The sequence below is a fragment of the Phyllobates terribilis genome, unplaced genomic scaffold (assembly GCF_046119375.1).
Source record: "Phyllobates terribilis strain yellow unplaced genomic scaffold, ASM4611937v1 Scaffold_8__6_contigs__length_399053987, whole genome shotgun sequence".
NCBI classification, from domain to species: domain Eukaryota; kingdom Metazoa; phylum Chordata; class Amphibia; order Anura; family Dendrobatidae; genus Phyllobates; species Phyllobates terribilis.
Window position 1 is genome coordinate 367,400,164 of NW_027362768.1, and position 18,295 is coordinate 367,418,458.

General features: G+C 45.9%; 1 protein-coding gene across 1 annotated transcript in view; it reads left to right on the forward strand.

Annotated features, from left to right (window-relative positions):
• Positions 1 to 546: 546 nt before the first annotated feature.
• Positions 547 to 18,295, forward strand: part of QARS1 (glutaminyl-tRNA synthetase 1) — a 61,446-nt gene continuing 43,697 nt past the window's right edge. Inside the window, exons 1-6 of the mRNA XM_073644873.1 lie at positions 547 to 709; positions 5,570 to 5,717; positions 10,025 to 10,134; positions 11,277 to 11,352; positions 13,834 to 13,898; positions 14,376 to 14,429. Coding sequence (XP_073500974.1) covers positions 596 to 709; positions 5,570 to 5,717; positions 10,025 to 10,134; positions 11,277 to 11,352; positions 13,834 to 13,898; positions 14,376 to 14,429 — 567 coding nt within the window. The 5' untranslated portion in view covers positions 547 to 595. The remainder of the gene's footprint in view (positions 710 to 5,569; positions 5,718 to 10,024; positions 10,135 to 11,276; positions 11,353 to 13,833; positions 13,899 to 14,375; positions 14,430 to 18,295) is intronic.

Below are 18,295 nucleotides of genomic sequence, written 5' to 3' on the forward strand. Positions count from 1 at the left end.
ACCCGGAGAAACGACACCAGGTTATTTGTACTATAAAGCAAATCCTGTTAAAATAAAACCAAAACCGCACTTGTCAGATCTACATTTATTTTCACCATTTCATCGCACTTGACATTCTTTATCCCATTTTCCAGTTTGCGTCTTGAAACAAGGATGAAGAAAAAAAAAGAAAAAAAAAACACCTGGTCGCAGTGTCCCATTTACTAAAATAATAATTTTTATGGCCAATTACAAGTTCTGCCGCTGATCTCCACCATTGTTTTCTAATCTAAAATAAAAATGTATTTTTTTCTCTTCTATTCCCGGCTTTCCAGCAGCCACATGGCGCTGAGCAGCAGCATCCAGCACTATCACCCACGTGTGCGCAGCGCGGTCCTGGCTACTGTCCGTCTGATGCAACCCAGGACACGCCTACTTCACTATCATCCTGTCAAGCCATTGGCTAGACCGCCGGTACAGTGAGCATCCGCGCACCACCATTGGTCAGTTCATCCTGCTACCTCTTGTATTCTATTGGCTGGCTGTGCGTGACGTAGACCGTGCTTGTACGCGATTGGCGGCTTTGCCCTCTCTCTCACTTTCTCCCGGTTCCAACATGGCGGCCGACACGGTGTCTCTGTTCACGTCTATCGGGCTCAGTGAGCAGAAGGCGAAAGAGACCCTGAAAAATGAGGCGCTCAGCGCGGTGCTGCGGGAGGCCGTGCTCCAGGTATGGGCAGCGAAGGGCGTTATAATCTGCCATTAGTTCCCCTCATTTCCTCCTGACACCCGCTCACCTCTTCCGGTTCTGGTTACAGACTAGTTCTTATAGACCGGAAATCCTGATAATTCGCCATAAATCTTCCAATTCAGTTTTGTGTATACGACTCCTATGCAGAGCTATGTGTCTCCATGGTTACAGCATGCGAACTGTCTCTGATTCTGCAATCTTATCAATTCACTCTGTGGCTCTGCAGCCATTGCAGAAATACAACTCCCAGCATTTCTAGGCAGCCATTGGTGGTTTGGACATGCTGGGAGTTGTAGTGCTCATAGGTTGGACTGTATAAGCAGAAGGATGACCGTGTAACTTTACATTGTGCATTACTCTGCAGCAGGTGCTGTGTACCCCTGAGTGTTTCACTTCAGCATTAGACCATTTCTCTGTTGCTTTATGTCGCACTTTGATCTGTGTAGCAATAATGAGCGGCTGATACATTGTATCTGATGACATCCTGAACCACTGTAGCCTTGCATCAGACGGTTGGTGCGCTCGGGCCCCCCCTGCCTTGTGTTGGTGCGCTCGGGCCCCCTGTCTGGGACGCTCAAAGGGAACCTGTCATGTCCTATCTACACTGCCCCCATTGTTTTGTTAGTGATGCAATGTGTATCACTAACAAGCTTTTTCTCATTAAAATTGGGGCAAATATAATGATTTTCTAACATTTTATTACTTTTATCCTACCTGCTCGTTTTCAGTCATATGGGTGTGATCCTCATATTCAGTCAGGAGCGGGTGCAGCGTTCAGTCACTGCTGGCGCCACTCACGTATTTTAATTTGCTCCCGGCGAGCGCTGATATTTGTGGGGAGCATGAGCAGTTTTACATGTCCGGCTTCCGGTCCCCGCACGTGCACAGTGAGATGCAGGTCATAGCACATGCAAATTTTTTTTTTTTAATGAAAAAAAGCTTGTTATTGATGCACATTGCATCACTAATAAAGCAATGGGGGCAGTGTAGATAGGACATGACGGGTTCCCTTTAAAGGGGTTTTCTACTCTTAGGATAGTGGACTCCAAATGGTCTAAAATAACACACGGGTCAGGTACTCTCCTCACCAGGTCCAGCGCTGAGTTTTTGCCGCAGCACTGACGTCACGTGCGGTGCATCTCCGGCCTCGTCGCTATATAGGCCAGGGCTTCCAGTTGTGACCAAGCCCCAGAGATCACTGTGCATCGTGACATAAGTCATGATATCACAACTTCATGACCATACAATGCGCAGGGACATCCGAGGCTTGGTTGCCGCTGGAGGTCCCGGCCTATAGTGAGGAAACCAAAGATGTGGTGACGTAAAGCAGAGGAGGACCGGGGGGCGGCCAGCGAGGGGAGCATTAGATCTCGTCTTACTACATCCTGCGTTTATTCTGCTGTGGGGTCTAGAAAGATTGTAATAAAAAAACACTTGATTAGTGGAGAATATCTTTGCTGTGATTCCCAGGAAAATCTGCGCAATTTAGGGAACTTGAATCTCGCCAGATCAGCTCATGTCTAGTCGACAGCGCTGCAGCCAATCACTGAGCTCAGCAGCTCTGCCCAAGTTGACGTCACAAGCCGCTGATCTCACTAATTGGCTGCAGCAGCACAGACTCCACACTGGAGGGGTGGGATGTAAGGCTCAGTTTTTTTTTAATGACAGTCTGCTGCCAGAGGATGGTTTTTTTTTTCCAAAATCCCCTTAAAGCTGTTGAATAATTCCAACTCCCAAAGTCCGCTGAGAGCCAATTTTGTGATTTCTGGGACAGGTTCTGTACATTCTTAGGGATCCTGGAATCCAGGGTCAGAAATTATCGGAAGAACAGCGGGATCAACCCTGAATGAATGTGGTCTCTTGCTTTTTGGAATGATGGGAGTGACTAGGAGCTCGCTGATTGGGGTTGGCAGCAGATATTCGTTTTTTAGGGCCTTAGGAGTAACACATCTCTGCAGGATCAGTCCATTTGCGTGTTTAATTTGTAGTCTGTAACCATGGAGACACAAAGATCTGGATCTGAACTGTGTACTCCAAATGCTGGATGTTTCCAAAATTGCTTCAATTTGTTGTTTTGATGCTCATATGCGATACACAGTTAGTTGCAAAAATAATTACACCCTGTGAAGATTACATAATCTAATGGGTAAATCCTGACCCATTAAACCGCCAATTGCATTAATCCCTTTAGCGAGCCACCTGAGCGAAAGGTGAAAGGCGTTGGGGCTGAGCTGCAGAACCGGCTCCACAACTTGCGGCCCCTGCTGTAGGTGCGTTGTGGAATATTATTAGGTCTGTCGCCACTTACATCATGCGGGCGAGCCGGGATTTACATTTCCAGAACTTGGTTACCCCTCTGTATAACATGGACACCTTCCATCTATGATGTGGAGGCCGGAGATATTGGCCCTGCACTCGTGGCCTGGGGTCAGGTCATCACTGCCCGCTGAATACACTGGACTGGCCCTCAATAATGAGCAGTGCATTAGTGGGACTTGTCACATTGATAATCCAGCCAGCGTTTGGGCAAAGGATAGCTGCACTGGACCCCCACCATTAATGAGTTATGGTGGATTAGAAAAACATGGCTGCTTCCTTCCAGAAACGGCACCCTCCTGGTCCACAGGTTGTTTGGTATCGCAGCTCTGCTGCATTGAAGTGATTCCAATCCTTGGGCAGATATGGTGCTGGTTTGTGAGGAAAGCATCCATGTTTTATAATCCTGGTAAACCTTTTAAAATGTTAAAAAAGTGGAAGGAGTAGTAGTAGGCGGCCATTAGAGGGGCTGTCGCTGGCCTCACAGTTCTGCATTGGGAGATGGGGGGCGCTGCTGATATTGGCACCTGCCGGCAGCTTGCCAGGTATTGTGCATGCATTTTCCTTCGTTAGAACAGGTGCACAATAATTTTGCAAGTGGCCGACAGATGCCGCCTCAGCAGCGCCCCTGTACGGGTTTTAGTGACTGTTCTCCTAATAGATGGGGGTCTTCTGTGGTCACGGCACATGTAAATAGGCGGAATACCCCTTAAAGGTGCATCTAGCTCCCGGCACACAATAGAAGTGAATGAACTCGTCGGTTGGTACAAACTCCTCGCTGTTGTTGACGCTCATGGGGGAATTGCAAAAATGTTCACGTCCTGTTCCAGTCGCATCACCAAAGCGAGAACATAGAGACCTTCATGTGGTTTACAGTAAATGACGTCTGCCGCTCCGGGGATTGTTTTTCTGCTTGTAGCCAGGAGACGTTTCGCTTCCTTCTTCTGGTGAAATATTAAAGGGGTTGTAGATGATTAGAAAACATGGCTGCCTTCTTACATAAAATAGGCCCCCCCAACTGATACTTACCCCCTCCCCTTCCCCGCTCCCCCCCCCCCCCCACGACGGCCACACTTATAGGGTAAATCTGGAAGCTCCGCTCATTTATGCAGTGCGTAGTAATGCAGAGCTGGTGTGTCGGACTCTTTTACCTCTGGGGTCCAATGTCTAATGCTGGAACTTTATGCCGTCCATATTCCTATCCCCTGTAATAAATGCCCTAAAGGAAGCTGGGAGGATCCCTTCTTCTCCAAAGTGGGGGACAGGGAGTGCAGTTCTCGTGAAATCCACAGTCTGCAGGAGATGTGATACTTATAGGAGGTTTCACCGCATCAGGATTTTACAGAACCGGTTTAGTTAATGATGGGTAATTTCCTTTCCGGTCCCGTCCCGTCCCTGGCTTACATACACAAAGAGAGAAAATTCCCGTGTGTGTGTCATGCAGACTGAAGGTGGAAATCGTTGATCTATGTGCCCGGCCGTACCCGCTGCCACGTGACTCTGCCCCACATCACCTATCGCCGTCTCGGGGCAGCTCCACGATGGGTTATGGGTCCTATAGAGCCACAAAGAATTCACACGGCTCCAGACGGGTCATTTCTTTGGTTGTGTGATGGGAACTGTTCCCCTTCCCCCTTTTTTGCTAATTGCTCAGGTAATAGAGGCCAGTTTTGGTGGCCAATTCCTTCTTATCAGCCCCGCAATGGTAGACCAAAGTTAAAGGGATGATACATAAAGCTTCTGTGCGCCCCGACCTGATAATTCTTGTTATTTTACATAATATCAGCAGATTTGCACTTTTTCATTCTGTGTGTTTGTGGCGTTCTGAAAGAAAAACAATAAAACAGAGCTGCTAAGAATATGTAATAACTGACCTGACCTCCGGCTTCATCCTCTGACCCGGAGTAATTGGCCACTCGAAATCCACTATAAAATATTCATTCATTCATTCATTCATGAATGTTGAACAGTTTGTAGTCCCTGTTTGCTTCTCATAACTACCACCCCCCAGCATCCGCTGACAGCTTCAGGTTTGATTATCTCCTATGTGTCTTGTATAGCTACACCAGGGATCGGTATCCTCCTTAGTTGCTGGATTGTGCTGCCCTCAGTATATGGTGGGGATATTTCATGCTGTTTGATTCCCATCAATCTCGGGAGGATTTATTTCTAGATAATTGGTGTGTAGCATGGGTTTTCTTATTGCACCGCTCCGGCTGCAGCGTTCAATCACCAGTGCAAAACTAGAGCCGGCCGGTGACGTCAGCGGCACATGGCAAACTATTCCCAACATGTTGGGGGGAGCGGGTCTCTGGTTACAGCCCCCTCTACGCCGAATTAACCCTTAAACAGCTGCTCAAAAGGCTAGAAATCCATCTGGCTTCAGGGCTGGTGGTACGATCACCGGGTGATGATGGGGTATCGCCCGGACTTACTGATGCTCTGAATGGTAAATGTAGCAATAAATCCTGATAATGATAATGTTTTCTTGACCAATAAGAACATTTTTTTTCTTTATTTTAGGCCCAGGCTGTGTTGGGACAATCCATCGACAAGGTCATCGGTACTCTCATTTACAATGTGTCCACTCGCCTCAAGGACACCAAGAGACTGGGGTTTCTTGTTGGATACATCATCAGTAAGAAAATCTCCACGGATCTGCAGCTGAATGGTAATTATTGAGTATGTTAAATGCATGGTGGTAGCGGGGTCTGTGGCGGCTGGTGGTAGCGGGGTCTGTTGCGGCCTTGCAATGGGCATGATGCACTAGGGCTGATTTTAGTAAGCTACAAGCGCCTGTGATCTGGTACGTGCCAAAATTGAATTGAAGTAATAATAATAATTTTCTGTAATTTGGGGACGTAAATATGCCAACTAGTAGATGGTGTAAACTAACTTGAACTATTCAGTCTCAAAATGTGGCCGATTTATCATCCTGCAGTAACCAATTTGATAAATCTGGTGTATTTGAACTGGTCCCATATATCCCCACACAAGTTGGGTGCAGGGTACGGAGCGGGTGCAGGAGAGCAGTGATCGGTGCTTGCTCTGATCCCAGTTTTGGGTGTTATCCAACCCCGTCCTCCCGCACACCCATTTTTCTAATAATAATCTTTATTTATATAGCACCAACATATTCCGCAGCTCTTTACAATTCCGAGGGTCATATACAACAGTTATAAATAACAGTTAAAGAAAAAACAATGACGACCCTGCTCGTAAGAGCTTACAATCTACAATGAGGTGGGGGTGACAGCGGCTTATTTAGAAGGATCATCCAGCCATCTTGAGGGGATGAGGGATAGATAAAGGCTGCATGAGCTCATCACCAGCCAGTATCTGTAGTGCTTTTGGGTTTGGAGGTGACTTATGTTTGGAGAAATAAGGGATGGGCTATAACAATATAAAAGGACTTCGATTAGGGAACGTGATAGGCCGCCCTAAACTGGTGTGTTTTTAGGGAGCGCCTAAAACTGTGTAAGTTGTGCTTCGTCCTAATTTCTTGGGGTAGAGCATGCCAGAGAATAGGTGCAGCTCAGGAGAAGTCGTGAAGCCGGGAGTGGGAGATACGGATTAGTGCAGATGTTAGTCGAAAGTCACTTCCGGAGCGTAGACAACGGGTAGGCCGATAGACAGAAATGAGGGAAGAGATGTAGGGGGGTGCTACACTGTGGAGGGCTTTGTGGGTGAGAACAAGTAATTTAAATTGGATCCTATAACTCATGGGCAGCCAGTGCAATAACTGGCACAGAGCGGAAGCGTCCGAGTTACGATTAGCCAAATGGATGACCCCGGCTGCTGCATTAAGGATGGACTGGAGACGGGAAAGTCGAGTGAGGGGGAGGCCAATTAATAGAGAGTTACAGTAGTCAAGGCGGGAGTGAATCAGGGCAACAGTGAGGGTTTTTGTTGTTTCCAAGGTGAGAAAGGAGCGGATTCTAGAGATGTTCTTCAGGTGCAAGCGACAAGAGCGGGCAAGAGATTGTATATGGAAGGTGAAGGAAAGGTTGGTGTCAAACACAACGCGCCTGCTAGCTCGGCGTTATTGTGGTGCCACACACGGAGAGGGAGATGTCAGATTTAGGGAGGTGAGTAGACGGCGGGAGCAGAAGTTGTTCAGTTTTGGAAAGGTTGAGAGCGGACATGATGTTAAAAACTGTGGTCAGACAGTCACTGGTGTTCTGTAGTACTGCGGGGGTAAGGTCAGGGGATGAGGTGTATAGTTGTGTGTCATCAGCATAAAGATGGTACTGAAAGCCAAATTTGCTCATGGTCTGTCCAATTGGGACTGTGTAGAGAGAGAAGAGGGCCAAGGACTGAACCCTGAGGAACCCCAATAGTGAGAGGAAGGGGGGCAGAAGTGGAGCCAGCGAACGATACACTGAAAGAGCGGTCAGATAGGTAGGAGGAGAACCAGGAGAGAGCAGTGTCCTTTATGCCGACTGAGGGGAACATAGAGAGTAGGAGGTGGTGGTCAACGGTGTCAAAAGCTGCAGAGAGGTCAAGAAGAATGAGCAGAGTAGTACAAAAATGAAAAAAAGAAATACAAATTTGACATCAGGAAAAGATTGATCTAGCTCAATAAATATTACCCTGTATGGTAAAGACTGTACAAAGATTAAAAAAATAAATACAAAACAAAAAAAACAGAATAAAAAAAAAAGCAGAATTGCGTTTTTTTTTTTTTTTTCGTTGCAAAATGCAATGAAAAGTGATCAAAGCCTCTTATAATCCCCAAAATGATACCAATGAAAACTAAAGCTCTCCTCGCAAAAATACAAGCCCTCCACAGCTCCATCGATGGAATGATAAAAAAGTTACGGGTTTCAGAAAGGTATGAATTTTTATTTTAACCACTAGGATTAAATAAAAAAAAAAAAAACAATGTCGGACTGTCAGTTTTTTTTCTCCATTTCACCTCCTTTTTTTTTTTTAAATTTTTTTTTTTTAGTACGTTTAAAATAGAATAAACAGTGGAGACAGATGAATATGCAGGGGGCAGATTAAGATTAACATTTAGGAGGGGACAGGGGAGAGTTAGGTTGGTGACTTGAGGTTAAAGGCTTGTCTAAACAGATGTGTTTTTAAAGCACGTTTGAAGACATGGGGGCTAGATGTCAGTCAGATCGTTTGGGGTAGTGCATTCCAGAAAACTGGCGCGGCACGAGAGAAGTCTTTGAGATGGAGGTGTGAGGTTCGGGTTAAGGAGGATGTTGGTTTTAGATCCGTTGCAGAACGGAGGGCACGGGAGAGGCGATAGACAGTGCAGAACTGTGGAGCGCTTTGTGGGTGAGAGAGATGCGTTTGTATTGTATTCTGTGGTGAATGGGTAACCAGTGCAATGACTGGCACAGGGTAGAGGCGTCAGTGAAGCTGCCTGATAGAAATACGACCCTGGCTGCTGCATTCAGGACGGATTGGAGAGGAGACAGTTTGTTTATAGGGAGACCGATCAGAAGAGCGTTGCAGTAGTCCAGACGAGAGTGAATGAGAGCGACAGTAAGAGTTTTTGCAGTATCAAAGGTGAGAAAAGGTCGGATTCTGGAGATGTTTTTAAGGTGTTGGTGACCAGAGCGAGTGAGTGATTGAATATGGGGGATAAAGGAAAGTTGTGTGTCAAATATGACTCCAAGACAGCGAGCTTGCTGCTTGGGAGTTATGGTGGCGACACCCAAGGAAATTGGAAAGTCAGGTATAGGTAGGTTAGTAGAGGGAGGAAAAATAAGGAGTTCAGTTTTGGAGAGATTCAGTTTCAGATAGAGTGAGGACATTATGTTAAGAGACAGGGGACAGACAATCCCTGGTATTTTGTTTTAGGGTAGGGGTGATGGCAGGTGAAGAGGTGTATAGTTGGGTGTCGTCAGCATAGAGATGATACTGGAAACCAAATCTGCTGATGGTTTGTCCATTGTCTCATCCAGGGATGGCTTAAGTAAAGGGGTTATGATGACATGTTTGAATGAAGACTGAAAGATACCCGAAGACAGAAAGAGGTTAAATATTTTAGTTAGGTGGGTAGTGACAGCTGGGGAAAGGTACTGAAGGAGATATGAGGGAATAGGGTCACTGTTGCAGGTTGTAGGGTGAGAAGAAGCAAGGAGTCTGGTCATTTCTTCTTCTGTGACAGGCTCAAAAATGGAAAGTGAACTTAAGGTGCTGGAAGGAAGGGGATCCAGACTCTGAGGGGATTGTGCAAGAATGTCTTGACGTATATGATTGATTTTTTTTGTAGGTAATGAGTGGCCAGATCGTCAGCACTTAGGTTGGTGATGGGGGTTTGTGCTTTAGGGCTCAGGAGGGAGTGGAAGGTTTCAAAGAGTCGTTTAGGATTGTTGGCTATAGATGTAATGAGTGGTAAAGTAGACTTGTTTAGCCAGATGGAGAGCAGAGTTATGTTTTGAGCATGAACTTATAGTGGATGAAGTCTTCTGCTGAAAGTGATTTTCTCCACAGACGCTCAGCACACCTTGAGCAGCGCTGGAGATAACGTGTTTGCATCTGTCCTTTGCTTCTGCAGACGCCAGCCAAGATGCACCTGTTATATTAGGATGCGTGCACGATGCCGCCCGAACGTGCTCACATCCTGGTAAATGTCATTAGTGCCTCTCTCCTCCAGGTGCAGAAGTTGAACCCTTTTAAGAAGTCTCTGCCCAATCTATTTGCTTTCCATGCTCCTGACTTGTGCAGGTTCACCTCAGGATACTCGTAAATTATTGTCTCTTTGTCCTCTTGAGATTAAACAAAAAAAAAAAATTAAATTAAGATCCTTGAAAACATTTTATTAAACCTCTAATGTGCTAAAAATTAAATTAGGCCCAGATAAGATGACGGCGGGTGCACATCCAGCTCCCTGTCCTCTTAATTTCATTACCTCCTCATCTCCTTCTCCCCTTGGCATTAGTTTGCTTTGTGCTTTTCTAGTTAATTTTGTACCAACCCCTCACCCCCTCCTTCGTTTTTCTTCTTAATGATCTCCAGCCGCCTTGGAATATGTGAAGGGTCATCCTGTGGACCCCATCGATACTGCTGATTTTGAACGAGAATGTGGAGTTGGAGTCACTGTGACACCAGAGCAGATAGAAGAAGCTGTGAGTAATTTCATGTGTTGGCTTTCTGCAAGAAGAATAAGCTTAGTGTGAATCCATTACAGTACTTATCCTGTATTATACTCCAGAGCTGCCCTCACTATTCTGCTGGTGCAGTCAGTGTACACACATTACATTACTGATCCTGAGTTACATCCTGTATTATACCCCAGAGCTGCACTCACTATTCTGCTGGTGCAGTCACTGTGTACATTTATTACATTACTGATCCTGAGTTACATCCTGTATTATACTCCAGAGCTGCACTCACTATTCTGCTGGTGCAGTCAGTGTACACACATTACATTACTGATCCTGAGTTACATCCTGTATTATACCCCAGAGCTGCGCTCACTATTCTGCTGGTGCAGTCACTGTGTACATTTATTACATTACTGATCCTGAGTTACATCCTGTATTATACCCCAGAGCTGCACTCACTATTCTGCTGGTGCAGTCACTGTGTACATACACTACATTACTGATCCTGTACTGATCCTGAGTTACATCCTGTATTATACTCCAGAGCTGCACTCACTATTCTGCTAGTGCAGTCACTGTGTACATACATTACTGATCCTCTACTGATCCTGAGTTAAATCCTGTATTATACTCCAGAGCAGCACTCACTATTCTGCTGGTGCAGTCACTGTGTACATACATTACATTACTGATCCTGTACTTATCCTGAGTTACATCCCGTATTATACACCGGAGCTGCACTCACTATTCTGCTGGTGCAGTCACTGTGTACATACATTACATTACTGATCCTGTACTTATCCTGAGTTACATCCCGTATTATACACCGGAGCTGCACTCACTATTCTGCTGGTGCAGTCACTGTGTACATACATTACTGATCCTGAGTTACATCCTGTATTATACCCCAGAGCTGCAGTCACTGTGTACATACATTACATTACTGATCCTGAGTTACATCCTGTATTATACTCCAGAGCTGCACTCACTATTCTGCTAGTGCAGTCACTGTGTACATACATTACTGATCCTGTACTGATCCTGAGTTACATCCTGTATTATAGACTGGAGCTGCACTCATTGTTCTGCTGGTTGCAGAGCTGAAATATCCCTACATCCCTTGCTTTGTCTGTATAGTGATTTTGTTCCGTCTGAATTTGCAGGTTGAAGCTGTTATACAGAAGTATAAAGAGCAGCTGTTGGCCGAGCGCTATCGCTTTAACATGGGTTTACTAATGGGTGAGTCCTTATTACAAATTTAAAGGCAATCTCTCACCAGGTTTTTACTTCCCAAATTGAGTCAGTGCTCCTGATTCCTGCGCTGTCACTTTCTGGACTCCTTCCTGTAGTTTTTGTACAATCAGATCTGGTAGTCTTCTCGGTGATCATCGCTGGCACGGCAGGATTACAGAGCTTGCCAGCTTTCTTCTTACACCAATCAGTTGGTCTTTTGTGGGCATAGAAGGGGCTGATCACTGAGACGAATAGCAGAGCTGCAACAGGTAAAACTGTGATTTATCAAAACTACAGCAAGAAGCCCAGTAAGTGACCAGTGACCCGCCACTGAAACCCCTACTTTATGCCTCCCTCAGATGGGAAAGAGTAATCCTGATGAGTCTCTTTTGAAGGGCTTGTCCAAGATTAGAAAAACATGGCTGCTTTCTTTCAAAAACCGCTCCACACTTGACAATGGGTTGTGTGTGGTATTGCAGCTCAGTTCCATTCGCTTAAATAGGGCTGAATTGCTATACTAGATGCAGCCTATGCTCAGTGGGGCCGCTGTTTGTGAAATGAAGTGGCCATGTTTTTTTAAAGCGCAGGTGTTCGATGCTCTTTCAGAATTGCATAACTGGCTGCTATTGCAGGAGGCACATGTAATTGGTCCATGCACAGACCTCGATGGTCTAGACTTGTCGCGGGTCTCCTGATTCGAAAGCAACAGCCTTATAAGCATACATGGGTCAAGTCAATATATGAGGGGGTCTGTACACAGAACATGAAAGTTGGAAGTGTGAATCTGGCCTTAGACGGGGATGGACTATGTGGCGACTCAAAAATAAACCTGACCTGCACCTTCTAACTGAATGCAGCAAATGTGACTTGAAAATCTGCCTTTCTGAAATCCAACCTTAATGGACTCAGAAAGAAAAACGAAAATGACATCTACAGAATGGGAGGAATAGAACCAAGCAACAGCACGTGTGAAAAAGACTTGTGTATACTAATAGATCGCAGACTGCACAAGAGTCAACAGTGTGATGCAGCAGCAAGAAAGGCAAACACAGTTCTGGGATGTATTAAGAGAAGCATAGAGTCCAGATCACGTGAAGTAATTATCCCCCTCTACTCCTCCTTGGTCAGACCTCATCTGGATACTGTGTCCAGTTCTGGGCACCACATTTTAAAAAATAAATGAAGAAACTGGAGCAAGTTCAGAGAAGAGCGACCAGGATGGTGAAGGGTCTGCAAACGTCCTATGTCTCAAATGTCCTACAAGTAACGGTTAGAGTATCTGGGATTGTTTAGCTTGCAAAAAAGAAGGCTAAGAGGAGACTTAATAGCTGTCTACAAATATCTGAAGGGCTGTCACGCTGTAGAGGGATCATCCTTATTCTCATTTACACATGGAAACACAAGAAGCAATGGGATGAACCTGACAGGGAGAAGATACAGATTAGATATTAGAAGACACTTTTTGACAGTGAGGTGATCAATGAGTGGAACAGGCGACCACGAGAGGTGGTGAGTTCCCCTTCAATGGAAGTCTTCAAACAGAGGCTGGACAGACATCTGTCTGAGATGGTTTAGTGAATCTTGCATTGAGTAGGGGGTTGGACCAGATGACCCTGGAGGCCCCTTCCAACTCTAATATACTATGACTATGAATAGGTGCAAGCGGCTGTGACTGTAGTAAATGCAAACCATAAAGTATGGCAGACGCTGTGTGCCCCCAAATGTGTGCAAACTCTGAATATAGGAAGTGTAGACAGCACTGCTGCCATATAGACGATACTTATAAAATAGGGGTACTTAATGCACACACTGGCCAATTCATGTGAGCCCATCAGCCATGACAAGGCGAGGTTTCAGACATGTCTTACCAGGGTAAAGAAGCCTACAAATTTGTAGGGTATGTAGGATCTAGCACTACTTAAAAACAGATAAATATGGAGGCAGTCACCACCTCCAATTTTATGGCGCAAAAACTAAACTGACCATCACCTCTTGACAGAATGAAACAAGTGTGAACAGGTTCAGGTGGTTGTGACTGCAGCATATACAAGAAGGGTGCAGGGGCAGGGGCCGGCCTCTATCAGCTGCTTTTAGCCCAAGAGAGACAAGTCTGATTGAAATAGTTAAGGTCCCATGAGAGAAGGTCGCCTTGTCGTGGTTGGTAGGCACACGTGAAATGGCCAATTTGTGCACTAAGTACCTGAATTTAATAAATCTAGTCTATATGGCAGTAATGCCGTTTACATTTCCTAAATTTAGTGTTTGTAGACATCTTGGTGCACACAGTGTGTTGCTGCGATTTTTGGTTTTGACCATGTGTTGATGTCCTCCTGGTGGTTGTCACTCAGGCTTCCCCTTAGCATACAAGCCCACTTTCAGTTTGTGGGTTTGGGTGCCCTTCATTTGGATTAGTCGCACCCTCAGACATGAGACTTCTATAAATCCGGTTCCATCATCTAATCCATCCCGTGTTCTTTTTATTTGCAGGGGAGGCAAGGAACAGACTGAAGTGGGCCGATGGAAAAATCATTAAGAATGAAGTAGACATGCAGGTGAGGGGGCTAATGCCGTTACACAATGGGTGACGTATCATCGCTGGTGGGTCTGACTGCTCGGACCCCCCACTGATCTTGAGAATGGGTGCCTCAAAGCACTGATTAGGGAAACCAGTAGTTGTACGTGTATGGCCATGGCCAGCTTTACTCTGCACCCAATTAACAAGGGGGTCTTTCCAGTGATCGTCCATAGTAGTCTTGAGTTGCCCCCTTACACCTCCCCAGCTCCCGCGAGCTTCTCTGTGACCCCGACCTGAGCTTTTATACTAATCCAGCACTGCTGAATATTCCTAGTGATTCCCGCTCTGTACCCTGGGATTCTGGGGGTCGGTGATTTGGACTATAATTGGTGTCTGCTGGTTAGTTGCTTAGAATAACTTTGCATGCGGTGAGAGTGCGGATTCCCTGCTGCTTTCTCAGAGCTTCCTATGACCTGCCGGCTATTAACCTCCGACCTTACATTCCCCACCGCAGGTTCTGCACTTACTTGGACCAAAGACAGAAGCTGATCTAGAAAAGAAACCCAAGGTATGTTGTAGACTTGTGTGACAGTACATGGGTGATTTGTGTGGCCGAGGTCGCTTTGATGCACCGTAATCCCCCACAACTGCACAGCCAGTCCTTAAACATTCCTGCATTGGAGTCGGTCAGTTTGCTCCTCCTGCAGTAAAACCACTTTGTGTCGGTCATTGCTTCCCAATATAACCTCCCTCCTGTAACAGTGAGACTTGGAGGTTTTCGGGGATTATTTCCTGTAATGTATGGATAAATCGCCGCTTATGTGCACAATTGACCTTTAGTTAAGTTTGACCCATCTACAATGCCGCAGGTGCCTTCTGATAAGATGTAGTCACTTCAGTTTAGCAAAGGGTTAAAGCATGTTCGCTGAAATATTAGGTGTCAGATATTCCACAGAGATGACACTGGGGAGCTCACGCATTATCTTGCCGTTGCCGTCACTCTGTCAGGATTTCGTCAGGGATCCGCCAGCACACGGTCCCCACTACTCTCTACGTAGGTATCAGCAAGCGACCATTGAGTTTATGGCGTCACACCTCTGAATTCCAACGCATGGAATATGTGTTTACGCCCTCCGTACGGTCACTGTCAGCTTCACGATAGCCCGATTATTAATATTATTCGCTGCCACCACCGGCCGAGTTTGAAATATAATACAGGCCTGGCTGGACGCCTGCTTTCTGGTAGCGTATATGGCTTTGGAGGAGGGAATGATTACAGAACAAAAGAAACAGAACTATTACATTTTATATTTAATCCAAAAGGGAGCCAGTGTGTAAGAAAAGTATACAATATTTTACAAAGGAGACATTACAATACATAAGCAATTACACAAAATAATAAGGATTAAAGAAGAAACTTGCTATAAGATCGCTGAGACGATTCAATATAGGTGGAGGAGAGGCTCCCCGATTTCATTTGAACATTATTGAATGTGACCCGTTGCTTATAGTATCTATACCCCCTGGCAATGAGTATGGATCAGTCTTCAGTTGGCTCTTTTATGCCTAAGGGGAGATCTGCCCACACCCCCCCCCCTGTGCGCTGACATCACAGGGGCTGGGCTCCTCCCATTATGTCTTTATTAAAAACTCTAACTTCTGGGATAACTTATCGCTCGTTGATCGCAGAAGCTTGCAAAAGATGCAGTTTTTTTCTATTATGATTTTACCTTCATTTAGAGACCACGCATGGCGTATTTGCGACCCCTTTATTGTGGTGCTTTTGCGCTACAGCTCCACGGAGGGGTTTACAGTGACAGGAAAATATAATAATAATAATAATAATTTTTATTTATATAGCGTCAACATATTCCGCAGCACTTTACAATTAAGCGGGGACATGTACAGACAATAAATTCAATACAGGTGAGACACTTTAACAGTAACATCAGGAGTGAGGTCCCTGCTCGCAAGCTTACATTCTACAAGGAAATGGGGGGACACAGTAGGTGGAGAGTGCTTGTTATATCAGGTCAGGCAATTATAATGAGTCGGGATTGTCATATAAAGCTGTATGATCTGGTCATCAGCCTGTATGTTTAAGTGCAGTACTCAATTACCGGGTGCAGTTATGTGCATGGAGGGTATAGAGAGGGATGAACAGTAGGGGGCAGATTCTGAATAGTATTTAGGAGGGAACAGGGGAAAGTTAGTTTACTGGGTATTTGAGGTGGTAGGCTTGTATAAAGAGATGGGTTTTTAAAGCGCGCTTGAAGACATCAGGACTAGGCATCAATCGGATAGTCTGGGGTAGTGCATTCCAGAGAACTGGCGCAGCACGAGAGAAGTCTTGGAGACGGAGGTGCGAGGTTCGGATTATGGGGGATGTTAGTCTTAGGTCATTTGTGGAACGGAGGGCACGGGTAGGATGATAGGCTGAGATGAGAGAGGAGATATAAGGTGGTGCAGAACTGTGGAGAGCTTTGTGGGTGAGAGCAATGAGTTTATATTGGACCCTGTAGCAAATGGGTAACCAGTGTAATGACTGGCACAAGGTGGAGGCATCGGTGAAACGGCTGGACAGAGATACAACCCTGGCTGCCACATTCAGGACAGATTGGAGAGGGGAAATTTTGGTAAGAGGGAGACCGATCAGGAGAGAGTTGCAGTAGTCCAGGTGAGAGTGAATAAGAGCAACAGTAAGAGTTTTAGCAGTTTCAAAAGTGAGAAAAGATCGGATTCTGGAGATGTTTTTAAGATGCAGGTGACAAGAGCGAGTGAGTGATCGGATATAGGGAGTAAAGGAAAGGTTGGTGTCGAATATGACCCCAAGGCAGCGGGCGTGCTGCTTGGGAGTTATGGTTGACCCCTCCAAGGTAATTTCGATGTTGGGTAGAGTTAGGTTGGTAGAGGGGGGAAACACAAGAAGTTCAGTTTTGGAGAGGTTCAGTTTAAGATAGAGGGAGGACATGATGCTGGACACAGCAGACAAACAATCCTTGGTATTTTGTATTATAGTAGGGGTGATGTCAGAGGAAGAAGTGTATAATTGGGTGTCGTCAGCATAGAGATGATACTGGAACCCAAATCTGCTGATTGTTTGTCCAATAGGGGCAGTGTATAGAGAGAAGAGGAGGGGGCCTAGTACTGAGCCCTGCGGGACCCCGATAGAAAGGGGACGAGGAGAGGAAGGGGAGCCGGCAAAAGATACAGTAAAAGAGCGGTCAGAGAGGTAGGAGGAGAACCAGGAGAGAACAGTGTCCTTGAGGCCAATAGTGCGGAGCATAGTGAGGAGGGGCTGGTGATCCACAGTGTGGAATGCTGCAGAGAGATCCAGGAGAATCAGCAGGGAGTAGTGACCTCTCGTTCCCTAGCTGACCATGTTACTAAAAATATGGGTCCCATCATTATCGGATGTATGGAACTTTAGCTATTCCATATTTCGTTTTCGGCTCAGAGTCTGGAGACTTTTGTTAAACTCTCTTTGAAGCCCTGGGAATGAAATTTCAACAGGTATCTGTAGATTTATCGTAAGCCTGCGTCTAATTGCCCCCTGCCTTTGCCAGGGGAAATCTACTTCGCATTTTAAGTAGTTTGGTGGCACCTATCTTGCCAGCATTCGTGTACAAGGCCTTACTCATGAGTGTGTTAATTGGGTTTTTGTGCTGAGATTTACATGGAGACAGCTCTTGTACTGACAAGTGGTCGATTGCTAGCTCTTGTCTTGTGACAAAAGGTGGATAGTGGAGGGGTGAGAGGGGCTTGGGAGAAATGTTTAATATTCTCTTAATATTTATGACAAGGGAGAAGAAAAGATTCTCAATATTTTCCCTGACATTAGGGAGTTGTAGTCCTTGCAATCTCCCTGCATACGGAAGAGCCATCTGCTTTTAGCAAACCGGCAGCTGTAGAAAGTGCCTGGCTATAAAGCACTTATCAGTAAAGTGTGAGGTGGGGGAAGGGCAGGACTCCTGCGGCTGCTGGAATGGTAGCCCTGCTGAAATAGATCAGGGGACAGCACGGTAAGGGTGGAGAGGGTGGGACATCCGGGGAATTATATAGGATCTTCACAACCAATTGATCCCATTTCCTACTGCTCACCGAAAGCCATGCAGGTCCTGCGTCTGTTCATCCAATCAGCCGCCGTCGCTGCCTCACTCGACCAAGGGTTATAAATATTATTTATTTTGCTTGCTTATATATCGCCATCCTATTCCATAGCACTTTACAGACATTATCATCACTGCTCCCATTATCTTATATTATGCCGTGTGGGAAGGAACCGGAGTCAACCCAGGAAAACGCACAAGTTTCCCCAGCGGTGCAAAGCAACAGTGCTAGCCGCTAAGCCCCCCTCTAGCGGGCGAGCCACGTAGCTCCTGTGCAATTCCCGACCAATGACGTCCCTCGTGCTCAATGGCAGACAAGTCCGGA